The sequence below is a fragment of the Salvelinus alpinus genome, chromosome 2 (assembly GCF_045679555.1).
Source record: "Salvelinus alpinus chromosome 2, SLU_Salpinus.1, whole genome shotgun sequence".
Taxonomy (NCBI): domain Eukaryota; kingdom Metazoa; phylum Chordata; class Actinopteri; order Salmoniformes; family Salmonidae; genus Salvelinus; species Salvelinus alpinus.
The window spans coordinates 123924852-123938730 of NC_092087.1; the positions used below are offsets into that span (position 1 = coordinate 123924852).

The 13879-nt window shown below is 44.4% G+C and overlaps 1 protein-coding gene across 5 annotated transcripts in view; it reads right to left on the reverse strand.

Moving 5' to 3' along the window:
• The window catches only part of LOC139568653 (potassium voltage-gated channel subfamily KQT member 5-like), a 135361-nt gene that overhangs the window by 8681 nt on the left and 112801 nt on the right, over positions 1-13879 (reverse strand). For 2 of the 5 annotated variants that reach the window (XM_071390627.1, XM_071390629.1), the window contains exons 4-12: positions 13648-13823; positions 13032-13157; positions 11961-12071; positions 11466-11561; positions 10232-10326; positions 8899-8925; positions 4921-4980; positions 3472-3695; positions 303-414 (exon numbers count right to left, since the gene is read on the reverse strand). In XM_071390627.1, the coding sequence (XP_071246728.1) occupies positions 303-414; positions 3472-3695; positions 4921-4980; positions 8899-8925; positions 10232-10326; positions 11466-11561; positions 11961-12071; positions 13032-13157; positions 13648-13823 (1027 nt within the window). Of the gene's footprint in view, positions 1-302; positions 415-3471; positions 3696-4920; positions 4981-8898; positions 8926-10231; positions 10327-10574; positions 10677-11465; positions 11562-11960; positions 12072-13031; positions 13158-13647; positions 13824-13879 lie in introns of all 5 variants that reach the window. The other 3 variants (XM_071390628.1, XM_071390631.1, XM_071390632.1) reach the window with 2 other exon arrangements.

The following is a 13879-nucleotide window of genomic DNA, read 5'->3' on the forward strand; positions in this document are numbered from 1 at the left end:
ATGTATCTACTGGCTAAACCCATGGCGGGAAGTAAGAGGGATTTTGAAGCTGCCTCTCACGGTATGGATTAAGGGAAAGAGTTAGGAGGTTACAATAAGAAGAAAAAGGTCACACTAAGGCTCTGATGACATACTTGCGTGAGGGCAGCAGGTGTGTGTGTGTGTGTGTGTGTGTGTGTGTGTGTGTGTGTGTGTGTGTGTGTGTGTGTGTGTGTGTGTGTGTGTGTGTGTGTGTGTGTGTGTGTGTGTGTGTGTGTGTGTGTGTGTGTGTGTGCAAGCAAGCGTGCGTGCGTATGGCTTACCTGACGGCTCGGATGACAGACTTGACGGAAGGCAGCAGGTCCTCCACAGAGATCTCACAGTGACACCCCTTGTCATCACCAAACCCATCCTCAGTGGTCATGTTAGAGTCAGCTAGAGAGAGAGAGAGAGGAGGGAAAGAGAGTTTGAGTTTTAACATACCTTTTTTTTATGACGGAGACAGAAAGAAAGAGAGATGGAGGGAAAGAGAGTTTGAGTTTTAACATACCTTTTTTTTATGACAGAGACAGAAAGAAAGAGAGATGGAGGGAAGGAAGGAGAGAGGGAGGAAGGGGTTGGAGAGAGACAGTGGCGCGCATTCATTGATGCCAAGGGAAGCCAGGCTTCCACAAATATTCAAAAAATAATAATTTTAAAACATATCTTTTGTCTCTCTCTGTGTTTTAATGATTTTCCATCAATTCGCAAGTGGCTGAATCTCACCGGAGAAATCATCAGAGCGAGGGAAACAGCGCCCTTCTGTCTCAGTATGTGTAGCCCATCTATCTGATGCTGTGTGGACCAAAAGAGTATGACATGTTGTGGCAGTATTTCTATTTAATCTTTATTTAACTGGGCAAGTCAGTTAAGAACAAATTCTTATTTACAATGACGGCCTACCCCAGCCAAACCCTAACCCGGACGACGCTGGGCAAATTTTAGGCTAACGTTAAATAGCTAGCTAACTTATCTGATTCATTGTTACCCATGCGAGGAAGTTAGGCTAGCAAGCGTTTTAGGTAGGTGACAGAGCCATAGACCATTTTGCCAACATGAAAGAGAGGAGGATGGCATTGGCATTCAGCTAGTCTACAAGTAAGGTGAGTCCAAACTTAAAAAAAGAAACTGTTTTCAGTGTATTCAAAAAAGCATACTGTATATAGACTTGTTGATTAAATGTTTAAGTTGAAATGGTGCTGAAATAGCAGAGGCAATACTCCTGTTGTCTTTGTGTTGACTTCTAAATCAGTAGTTTTTTAGTAAACTGTCAAACATTAACTCGCTTTAACATGTTGCAGGCAGTCGTGGGAAAAGTACCCAATCGTCATACTTGAGTAAAAGTAAAGATACCTTAATAGAAAGTCACCCAGTAAAATACTACTTGAGTAAAAGTCTAAAAGTATTTGGTTTTAAATATACTTAAGTATCAAAAGTAAATGTAATTGATAAAATATACTTAAGTATAAAAAGTAAAAGTATAAATCATTTCAAATTCCTTATATTAAGCAGACGGCACCATTGTCTTGTTTTTTAAATGTATGAATAGCCAGGGGCACACTCCAACACTCAGACATTATTTACAAAAGATGCATTTGTGCTTAGTGAGTCTGCCATCCCAGAGGCAGTAGGGATGACCACGTGTTCTCTTGATAAGTGTGTGAATTTAACCATTTTCCTGTCCTGCTAAGCATTCAAAATATAACGAGTACTTTTGAGTAAAAAGTACTATATTTTCTTTAGGAAAGTAATGAAGTAAAAGTAAAAGTTGCCAAAAATATAAATAGTAACGTAAAGTACAGAAATGACTTAATTAGTACTTTAAAGTATTTTTACTTAAGTACTTTACACCACTGGTTGCAGGTCATATAACTACTCATTACATGCATATTTGCTTTGTGGACTTCCCTGACCGACGTTGCTCTCCGGTTCTGTGATGAAACAAATGTATGTGTAGTTGAATTTATTTCACCACTGTGTGACTGTTGTCAATTGTTATCTCTGCCTTATTGTATATCACGGCAACGTATGAACGAATGGGTTATAGAGCAAACAACGCAATAATCCCAACATTGGTTTTAACATGTTTTTACTGGCTTGGTTTCCACAGGGATTTTACCCACGCTCTGCTACTGGAGAGGGAGAGAGAGAGAGAGACAGCGAGAGAGATGAGAGAGAGAAAAAAATGAAAAACTCTTGTTTTCACAAAAGAGAGTCCATATAGTATAGCAGAAGAGCACGAGCCTGAGAGCTGCCTGGCCTCAGTAGGTATATTGCTAATGGGAAATATTTATCACAAAGACCTGCTGTTTATGAGTGGCCAGGCATGAGTTACGACATAAAGCACACCAAAGCGGGCCAGGGGTTAGAAGTGGTAGAGTGCAGATCAAACAAATTTTCCCCTGACCAATAAAACGTTTACTATGACCCCAGGTTAATGCTATTTGTAATGTTACAAGGCAAGCCACCACGGGCCTTTGGGAGATTGGTGTGTGTGTGTCAGCCAGCATCAATCTCTGCTCTCATTAATTCAGAAAGTACTGTAGCTGGTTCTTGGCAAAGCCATTTAATCCATCTGGCACACCGTATATGCAACAGTCCATTTACCATATACAACATGATTATTGTATGGTTGTGTAAGGTACGCGTCATATACAGTATAGTCATTAGTCCTCACTTTATCCAAAACGTCTCTTACACCAGATTCAGCTGGATATTTCACCCATCCCATTTCTATCCATCCTCAACATAATGTGCTGGTAATAGTGTTATTATAGTCCACTATTGGTGTAGACCTACTTCCTTCTAGAATTCAGCTGGTGTTCTGTTTGACCTAGCTACCTGGTCCCTGTGGCTGTTACCCTGCCTTCCTCAGCCAGCTGGCTAGGCTGGATAGTGCAGCACTGCAGCCTCTGCTAGCACCTTAAGGCTGCTAATCTACAGCATACCCGTTCCCTTCCCTTCCCACCCACCATCCAAAGTACGGTTCAGAGCTCCAGCCATAACCAAGCCGGCCAGCCCCACTAGCCCAAACCAGCGCACCGCAAACAGGCATTAACATTCCTCCCGCTGGGCCTAGCTGGCTCTATGGCTGGCTCTATGGTCTGTGCCAGCTCTGGTCTGGTCTGCCCATAAGACCAGCGGTCTAGGAGTAATCCTTCATAGGCGCCCAGCCAGAGAACTTAGGGAAAGGGAGTGAAAGCTAGCATGACATTAATAGTGTGGTTGTAAGTTGATGTAGCTCACCAGTGATCTAAGGTTAAGCTAAGTATATCTAAAGATATCATGAGATATCATTCTGAGGATGATAACATGCGTAGAAAGCATCAGGGCAAGATTACCATTTTGGTATGAAGGCAACGGAAATGACATGGTACCAATCAACCCATCTCTTACACTAAACGCCCAAATCCAACAATTGACCAATCACGACAATGCATTAGTTCCTCTCACCATCGGCAGTGGAGCGTGATTGGATCTTGAGGCGGAGGGAGGGTCTGAAGCGGGTGCGGTCGTTGAAGCTCCAGCTCTTCTGGACCTTGGCAGGGCTGGTGCCCTCCGTACCCCCAGCCTCAGTCCCCGGGGACCGCCGGTCGCTCACCGACGTCTGCCGGCTCTTAATACTCTGCCCCCTGGGGCTCGCCATCCGGACCCGCTCTTTGAAACTCAGCTTCTGGCTGTCATGGGGATGGATCGATGGAGGGAGAAAGGGGGACGATGGTGTGGAGGGATGGAGAGAGAGAGAAAGAAATGGTGTTAGTGGAACAAAGATATATACACACATACTATATCAAGATCAAGCACAGGTTAGGGGTCGGGAACATTTCAAACAAAATGCATTGATTGGAGACTTTTTACAGGAGTCTTTCACCATTTCATGAGTTTGTTCATTCGTTTACCCAATTATTGGTTGGTTCACTGGAGAGCAAGGCATTTAAATTAGGTCAGCTTGATGGGCCTATTCATAGACCAGCATGCACTGCAGCCTATTATCCAAAATACAAGCGCACAGCAGGCAAAATGCTTCAGCGGGTACCCGACTGTTAGTATGTAATTATGATTCTTTAGCACTCAGCTCACTCCTAAACATGTGACCTCAGCTGGCCAATCACTGTCTCTCTGACTGGCAGAGTCCCCATTGGAGGAGCATAGAAGAGGTACCATAGGAGTTTGTGCAGGGGAGGGTCTTGTATCATAGATAACCAAGACCACCAAGGGAATAAGGTGAAGTGATGATTTCATTAAACCTTGTGATTAACTATTCATGGGGTCTAATATCCAAGGACGGACTGCTGAAATGGTGAGACGCACGGTGGAGTGCTGAGGTCAGAGGATGGACAATGCTGTGTACAGGGTTTCCAAGTGACAACACGCAGGGGCAGTGGAGGGGCCGTGCAGAGGACAGGCAGCGGGCAAGGGGTAGGAAGCTATACCCAATCTAACTGTGACTGTTTCGGTGGTCATTGTAAATGTTAACTGTTGAGATGAAGTCATTGTGTCTTTCACGTTTAGGTGATGTGAGTGTGAATGGTGTGAATGACAGGAAGTGAGGTAAGAGGCAAGAGTAGTTGATAAAACTTCCAGAAGGATTGAAGTTGATGGTGAAATATCACAATGAACAAGTTAGACAGCATATCTGTTCAGTGGATCTGTTTTGAAGACCTTCCCAAATAGCTGTTGTACATTCAGAAATAAGAGCAACACGAGTTAGTGTACAGTAAGAGGTGGTTCAAATCATAAGACAACAGGCAGCAGTTTCAGGCACTGTCCAAAAGCAGCTCAGCTCAGCGGGCCATTTTGAAAACCACCAACTTTCTCTCGGATATCGAATCCATGCATCAAGAATAAATTCGTAGTCATTCCCAAAATTGTAATGAGTCCAAGCGGGCAGGGGGGATGTACCTAGTATGTTTCCGTAGGGTACACCTCCTCAGTAGCTTCTGCTTACTACTGAGAACCTTACTACAAACCAGAGGAAAGAGATACGGTAAGCAAATATATGTGTTTATAATGTACAGTACCAGTCAAAAGTTTGGACACCTACTCATTCAAGGATTTTTCTTTATTTTTACTATGAAAAAACTATGAAAAAACACATATGGAATCATGTAGTAACCAAAAAAGTGTATAATATTATGACATTTGAGATTCTTCAAAGTAGCCACTCTTTGCCTTGATGACAGCTTTGCACACTCTTGGCATTCTCTCAACCAGCTTCATGAGGTAGTCACTTGGAATGTATTCCAATTAACGGGTGTGCCTTGTTAAAAGTTAATTTGTGGAATTTCTTTCCCTCTTAATGCATTTGAGCCAATCAGTTGTGTTGTGACAAGGTAGGGTTGGTATACAGAAGATAGCCCTATTTGGTAAAAGACCAAGTCCATATTATGGCAAGAACAGCTCAAATAAGGAAAGAGAAATGACAGTCCATCATTACTTTAAGACATGAAGGTCAGTCAATACGGAACATTTTATGAACTTTGAAAGTTTCTTCAAGTGCAGTCACAAAACCATCAAGCGGTGTGATGAAACTAGCTCTCATGAGGACCGCCAAAGGAAAGGAAGACCCAGAGTTTCCTCTGCTGCAGAGGATAAGTTCATTAGAGCCTCAGAAATTGCAGCCTAAATAAATGATTCACAAAGTTCAAGTAACAGACACATCTCAACATCAACTGTTCAGATGAGACTGTGTGAATCAGGCCTTCATGTTCAAATCGCCTCAACTAAAGGACACTAAGAAGAAGAAGACTTGCTTGGGCCAAGAAACACGAGCAATGGACATTACACCAGTGGAAATCTGTCCTTTGCTCTGATGAGTCCAAATTTGAGATTTTTGGTTCCAACCGCCATGTCTTTGTGAGACGCAGAGGAGGTGAATGGATGATCTCCACATGTGTGGTTCCCACCGTGAAGCATGGAGGAGGAGGTGTGATGGTGTGGGGGTGCTTTGCTGGTGACACTGTCAGTGATGTATTTAGAATTCAAGTCACACTTAACCAGCATGGCTACCACAGCATTCTGCAGTGATACGCCATCCCATCTGGTTTGCGCTTAGTTGGACTATATGTTTTCAACAGGACAATGACCCAAGCCAAGGCTGTGTAAAGGCTATTTGACCTATTTGAGTGCTGCATCAGATGACCTGGCCTCCACAATCACCCGACCTCAAACCAATTGAGATGGTTTGGGATGGGTTGGACCACAGAGTGAAGGACAAGTGTTCAGCATATGTGGGAACTCCTTCAAGACTGTTGGAAAAGCATTCCAGGTGAAGCTGGTTGAGAGAATGCCAAGAGTGTACAAAGCTGTCATCAAGGCAAAGGGAAGAATCTCAAATCTCAAATATATTTAGATTTGTTTAACACTTTTTTTGTTTACTACATGATTCCATATGTGTTATTTCATAGTTTTGATGTCTTCACTATTATTCTACAATGTAGAAGATAGTAAAAATAAAGAAAAACCCTTGAATGAGTAGGTGTGTCCGAACTTTGACTGGTACTGTATGTGAACGTCTTTGTATAGTTTATGAAGGTAGCTTCTATGAATGTGTACTTATGTAAAGATGTTATATGCCTTCATGTCTAATCTAATCTATACAATCACCACCTCAAACTAAGTGTATTAATGTCTATGTACAGTATAGTTTATGGATGTAAATATAACTTATGACAGATGACATAGTCCTTTATGTCATGCATATGAAGGCTTTATAAGCACAGCATGATCACTCGGCTTCAATCACACGAAACTAAAGCGTGACCAGAGATACTGTAGAACCACTATACTTTGTCAACCACTTGCTGACATTTAGAAAGAGCGTGTTCGAAAGGTAATTGAGCTCAGTGGAGAGAGAAAATGAAGAGCCTAGGTATGACAGCGTTTTTAAAAAGCCTATCATTTGATAATTCAGTCCCACTCCTGTCCATGTCTCTCATTTAACCATACTAATTCAGCTGGCTGAGAGAGAGAGAGAGAGAGAGAGGGTGAGGGAGAGAGAAGGAGAGACAGGGAGAGAGAAAGAGGGAGAGACAGGGAGAAAAAGATGGGGAGAGAGTGAAGAGAGAGAGAGAGAGAGAGAGAGAGAGAGAGAGAGAGAAAGAGAGAGTGAGAGAGAGAGAGTGAGAGAGAGAGAGAGATGGGCGCTGAGTCATATGTGGAGGACGGTAAACTTTTAGAACAGGCAACCTGTCGGGCACCAGTAGGCTTTCAGGGCCATCGGCACCTGGTTCAATGACACTCAAAAATGGATTGTTATTTATTTATTTTTCTCCTGAAGTTTTGAGGTGGAGCCCTTGACCATGAGAGGGGTTGTGAATTGAATTCAATAGGTGGAGGATGCTGGAGCTTTGTTCTCTCTCTTTCTCTCTCGTTCTCTCCCTTCCTCTGTCTCTCCTTTTCTACCGACATGCTTTTCAAGTGTTTGGGTTTGCGTGGGATGGATTCTGTCCTCGCCCTCTCAACACTGAAAGGTTTTATTCTTTCTGCTATTCTGTTGACGCTTTACATTTAGTTTGGAAATCTCAGATAAAAAATAAGTACATTCTCGACACAGACAAATGTTTTAGTGGCCCTCAGGTTTTTAATTCTGTTTTTCACTTTAAAGACACACGCATTTTGCTTTCCCTACTGTTGTGTAACGATAGCTAAGACAACATATTACATCACTTCTAGCTCCCACAGAGAGAGAGAGAGACAGAGAAAGAGACACAGAGAGATAGAGAAAGACAGAGAGAGGGGAGAGAGAAAGACAAAGAGAGATAGAGAGAGGGGAGAGAGAGAAAGACAGAGAGAGAGAAAGACAGAGAGAGATAGAGAGAGAAATAGAGCGAGAAAGACAGAGAGAAATAGAGAGAGGGGAGAGAGAGAAAGACAGAGCTAGAGAAAGACAGAGCGAAAGACAGTGTTTTCTCTCCCTCTTCTATCTTTCCTCTGTAATTTAGTGTCTGTGTCACTCAAATCCTGTTATACTGAAATACACACACGACACACGACTGCAATAAACACAATTATTTTTCCTTTTAGAGAGAGAGCGAGAGAGAAACCACTGCCATCCTTTCCTTCCTGAAGAACACCTCAGGTACGGAGAGATGCAGCGAGAGAAAGGGATGAGGGAGAGGAAGAAAGGACAAGAGCTGAGAGAGAATAGGGGAGTGGGAGGAATAAAGAGACGGAGCGCGAGAGTGAAGAAGGAATAATAAAAGGAGAGAAAGAAAGATAAACACTGAAGAAAGAGGGGGGAGGGGCCCAGAGGAGAGGCCCAGGGGAGAGGCCCAGAGGAGAGGCCCAGAGGAGAGGCCCAGGGGAGAGGCCCAGGGGAGAGGCCCAGGGGAGAGGCCCAGAGGAGAGGCCCAGGGGAGAGGCCCAGGGGAGAGGCCCAGGGGAGAGGCCCAGGGGAGAGGCCCAGAGGAGAGGCCCAGAAGAGAGGGAAATAATGACTAAGTAATGAACTGGTGGCTGTTTCTATAAATGGAACCATTAAGTTAAGAGCTAGGGCCAACACCTCTTAATTAGCTATCTTTCTCTACTATAGGTCTCCAGACTGCATATTGGCACTTTCAGCAGCAATACACTGTAAGTCCCAAATGACACCCTCCTCCCTTTATAGTGCACTACTTTTGACCAATGTCCTATGGATAGAGAGACATTTGGGACACACCCACACTGTTCTGAATAGAGGCTGAAAGCATTGGCATTTCCATTTGGGTCATTTGGCAGAGCAGACGATCTTATCCAGAGCGCCTTGCCATCAGTGTACTCCACACAGGCAGGAGGGAAGACATGACCCCCAACACACAGGGTTACGATGCACACCGGCGGTAGTGCTGCGTCTGGATCTGTACGTCAAGTAGATGCACAGTACAAGTAGGAGGTACGCACCTTGTGGACGATTCACCCTGGTCCTTCCTTCAGGTTGAGAAGTGAGAGAGGGGAGAGAGTGAGGAAATATTTAGCAAAGGCTTCATCGCAAACATTATCTACTGCACCAGCGAGTAGCGAGATGACCTCCAGGGGTCGTCACCAAAAGAGATGCTGAGGATTTGAGGCAGCGTTGTGTTGAGCACATGAGCAAATCACAAGCAAGTCACCAGACTAAACAGAAACAAGACTCAAGACACACACATGCATTTTAATGCAGTATAACTATCTAGGCAAACTCGCTAGCAGTGTGTAGACAGGTGTGTGTGTGTGTGTGTGTGTGTGTGTGTGTGTGTGTGTGTGTGTGTGTGTGTTGTCTACCTGTCAGTAAAGCATTTAGCAGATGGATTCTCCAATATCTCCATGTTCCACAACATACCATCTGCATATTTACCAGTCTTGAAATGCTATTGGCAGATAATACCAATACAGGCACTCCAGATCTCCCAATCACACAAGGCTATTCCAGCACAGTGGCAATCCAATGAGACGAGAGACGGAGAAGTGGCCACACATTCAATAAAGCCTGATTGGATCATTTAGACTCTGATTACCGTCAGAAATGGATGGGCCGTGGAGGACGACCGCTAAATTCACTGCCTCAGTTGGACGTGGAGAGCAGACAATCTCAAGTCTTCAGTGAATCTTAGCAAACTGTGTTAGGCCAAAGTTCCAAATGGCACCCTATTCCCCATGTAGTGCACTACTTTTGACTAGGGCCTGATCAAAAGTAGTGCACTACATAGGGAATGGGGTGTCATTGAGAACGCTGTGTCATTGAGAACGCTACCTTAAACTGTTAAACTGTTGGTTTGAGCATATATTGGGAGATATGAATGCCTGTTGTGTTAGCAGGATAGAGGTGTACTGTGGTTTTGTCTACATGATTGGTTTTTAGTCATAGTTCTTGAGTTCACTACAGTTTGGATGAAAAGGAACCTGGACAATATTGGTCTTTTGATGGCTGTGAACTATTTAATTATAATAACTGAAGACAAATTATAAAAATATAAATGTATTAATTCACAGAAAAGAAGGAAGTACATGAGTAAAATAGAACTTGAGGTAGAGGAGATAAGTAGAAAATAAGTAGCCTGGTCCCAGATCAGTTTGTGCTGTCTTGCCAACACCTACGGCCATTGTCACACCAAACGTGCCAAACAGATCTGGGACCAGGCTAGAAAAGAAGAGGAAAGTTAACAGAAATACTTAATTGTAAAAAGAGAAGGGAAAAGACAGCTTAACAGGGGCACAGACACCAAACTCTGACACCAGCTGCCAATGTTGTACCTACTTTGTAGGGCTGCAGGTATGCAACGCCTTCAAATGAGGCTTCCAGGTAGCAATGGAAACCGAGTTCTCATCAGCCGCATAACTACGCCAAACACACTGCATGCAGAATACACACAAAAACAGGTGGGGGAAAAGAAAAAAGAGACAAAAGAGAGAAAAGGAGACAAAACAAAAAGAAAAAAGAAAAAGAAAGGACAAATAGAGGAATAAAAAAAATGGGGGAAAAAAACTCTGATTAGTGATAAACAACACAACAAAGCAATCACGGGTCAAAGGTCACGCGTGAGTGACACGTTCTGTGCCTGGGCTGAGTTCGGAGGCCAGGCACGATGGGGGTACAGTACATGCCTGTGGGGCTGGGAGGGCAGGAGGCTCACGTGGTAACGCCACGTGGCGCCTAGATACGGCCTGGTAGAGGAGTCGGTGGAGTAGTAGCGCCACGCAGCCTGGTGCGGTGGGAGGATGGAGAGGAGGAGCGTTGAAGGGGAGGAGAAAGGAGGTAGAGGAGGAAGAAGAAGATAGCGGGGGAGGAGGGTAAGGAGGAGAAGAGGAGAAGAAAGAGCAAGGTAAGAGGAGAAAGCAGAGAAGGTAGAGGAGGAGGAAGGCAGGAGAGGAAGCGAGGGATAGAGGGATACACAAAGGAAACCACAAGGTGAGGTCACAAACAGGAAGGAAAAGAGGAAGACGAGGGGTGCAGGGAAGAGGGAAGGATAGCTAACAGCTTAAGCTTGCCTGCCACTCTTGTGGGTAGAGTGTTAGGAATTGGGGAGAATGGACAAAACCTGGCTTGGAAGCAATGGAGAACCAGGGGTTAGAGGAGGTCACCCTACATGCTGGTTCCTGGGCATGTTTGGAGGGTTTGTGAGGGGGAAAAAATAGAGACTGGATAACAACAAAATTACTTTTCATTTCAACGTCACCATACTTCACAACAGTAAGGTAAACTATTGATTCAATCAACGAGAGACAATGAGTATTTATCTTTGGCACAAACATCTCTAATGATGTATTCATAGCCCAAGGGCAATTTGAATTGACAATACCATTAAAGTGACTATAGTACAAATAGCAGTATTGAAGTAATGTGGCTATGTCCCAAATGGCACCCTATTTCCTTCATAGTACACTGTTTTTGACGAGGGCCCATAGGGCTTGGGTGAAAAGTAGTGCACTATATAGGGAATAGGGTCCCATTTTGGACGTACCCTGTGATAGATACAACAGTTTGTCTTTACCTGGATGAGACAAGCGGCGGGGTTCCTCCTCTTCTCAAAGTGCTTCTGTCTGTGCTGCTCCTGGACCTTCAGGGCGAAGCCTGAGCCCAGGATACCCTGGGAAGTCACAGGACGACATGGGAATCAGGTGAGAAGATGGAAAACTGCTCTTTTGTCGGCCATTTTGGGTCAATGCCTCATTTGTGACTGTGAACAACATGTGACCATGAAGTCAGATAGGGGAGGTAGCTGTCTAGTAGAGTAACTGAAAGGATACAATCATGTAAGTAGTGTGCGTGCGTGCGTGCGCGCGCGTGTGTGTGTGTGTGTGTGTGTGTGCGTGTGTGTGTGTGTGTGTGTGTGTGTGTGCATGTATCTGCCAATTTGTGTGTGTGTGTGTGTGTGTGTCTGTGTGTGTGTGCATGTGCATGTATCTGCCAATTTGTGTGTGTGTGTGTGTGTGCGTGCGTATGTACGTCAGTGTGTGTGCGCGTATGCGTGTGTGTATGTACTCACCGCTGGCAGGGCAAAGAAAGAGATGCCCAGTAGTGCAAACCCAGCTGAGAGCATGCGCCCGGTCCAGGTCTTCGGGGTCTTGTCGCCGTAACCAATGGTTGTCAAGGTGATCTGAGAACACACAAAAACACAATTATATCTTGAGAAAGACACCCCTATTATCCATGATAGGTCCTCAATTATACTATACGGAGCGAAGCCACCAAAATAAATATCATAGACGTACATTTGTGAGGGCATTGAAATCCTAACAAAATGGCTGCAATTTACACTGTTTACTAGGGTCTATTCACAAGTATACGTTTTGTATGTGTGATGATAATGTATCTCTGCTTTTTGACATTTATATCACTTCATTGGCTTATTATATAGCTTTAGTTTCATCTGCCTTCTCTCTCTCTCTCATCTCGCTCTCTCACCTCTCTCTCTCTCTCTCCTACTGCTATCTAATTGACTGAAAAGCACAGAAGATAATTCCCTATTGATTTAGTGACTCTCTTCTATCTGCGTTTTCTACCCATTCTGCCGTGCTGGGCTGCCGTGCATGACAAAGAAGGCCGTGGCCATTTTGTGTCATTATGACTTTTGGAGGCAGTATGGAAATGGTGGCTAATGGTGCTGGGGCTAATGTATATTACGAATAAGAAGGTTTTTAATCAAAGCTTATGTGCAACAAAACAGGAGGGACATAAAAAGAAAAGTGCCTGGCAAAGAATGAAAGGACTCTGCTTCTTCTCCTTTGGGTGGATGAAATAACGTGAAAATAATAATACTGAAAATGTGTCGTATTTGTGAAAATGATGAATTTTCAGAGGTAAATACTATTTGAATAAGAGCTTTATTTCCTTGTTGCCCAGAAACCAAATCAGGGACAGACCGTGCCGCTGAGTAGAAATACGGAACATTAAATTAATATAACATCAAAAAACAATGTTAATAGTGTTTGGAAAACAGTCAGAGGAAAAAGGAACCCTTAACTGGCAAACATGGACTGTTCCAACATCATTCACCGTACACTGTGGACTCTCCCATTACGAGGGCAGACAGGGGAGTATCTGTAACTTTACTCACCGTTCCCCACCATAAGGCATCAGCATAGGTGGCAAACTCGCTGTTGAACTTGTTCTCCACAAGGTAGACCAGAAAGGAGGAGAAGATGAGGACCAGGAAGCCAATGTACCAGGCCGTCACCAGCTCCTACAGGGAGAGAATTTGATTTTTTTTACGATTCCCATTAGCTGACGCCATGATGTCAGAGAAGAAAGAGAGGAAAGAGGAGAGAGGAGGGAGAAGAAAAGAGAGAGGAGAGAAGAGAGGAGAGAGGAGAGAGAAGAGTGGAGAGAGGAGAGAAGAGAGGAGAGAAGAGAGGAGAGAAGAGAGGAGGGAGGAGGGAGAAGAAAGGAGAGAGGAGAGAAGAGAGGAGAGATGAGAGATGAAAGAGGAGAGGAGAGAAGAGAGGAGAGGAGAAAGAAGAGCAGAGAGAAGAGAGGAGGAAGGAGAAAGGAGAGAGGAGAGAGAGAAGAAGTGTGTGTGACTGTGTTTGTCTGTGACTGTGTGTGTGTGTGTCTGTCACTGTGTGTGTGTCTGTGTCTGTGTATCTGTGACTGTGTATCTGTGACTGCGTATCTGTGACTGCGTATCTGTGACTGTGGATCTGTGACTGTGTATATTCGTCAGGCAGCCCCACCTTGCTGTGTGCGTACACCACTGATCCCAGCAGTTTCCAGGTGCCGCCGCGCCGGTCCATGCGCACCATACGCAGGATCTGCAGGAAGCGGAGACTACGCAGGGCGGAAGTGGCGAAGATGTTACCCTGGCTTCCCGCCGACACCACCGCTACGGAGGCTATCAGTACGATGATATCTGGGAGGGGGAGGGGGGATATGTGAATTTTGAGAGAAAGGGAAGAGGAAAGGGAG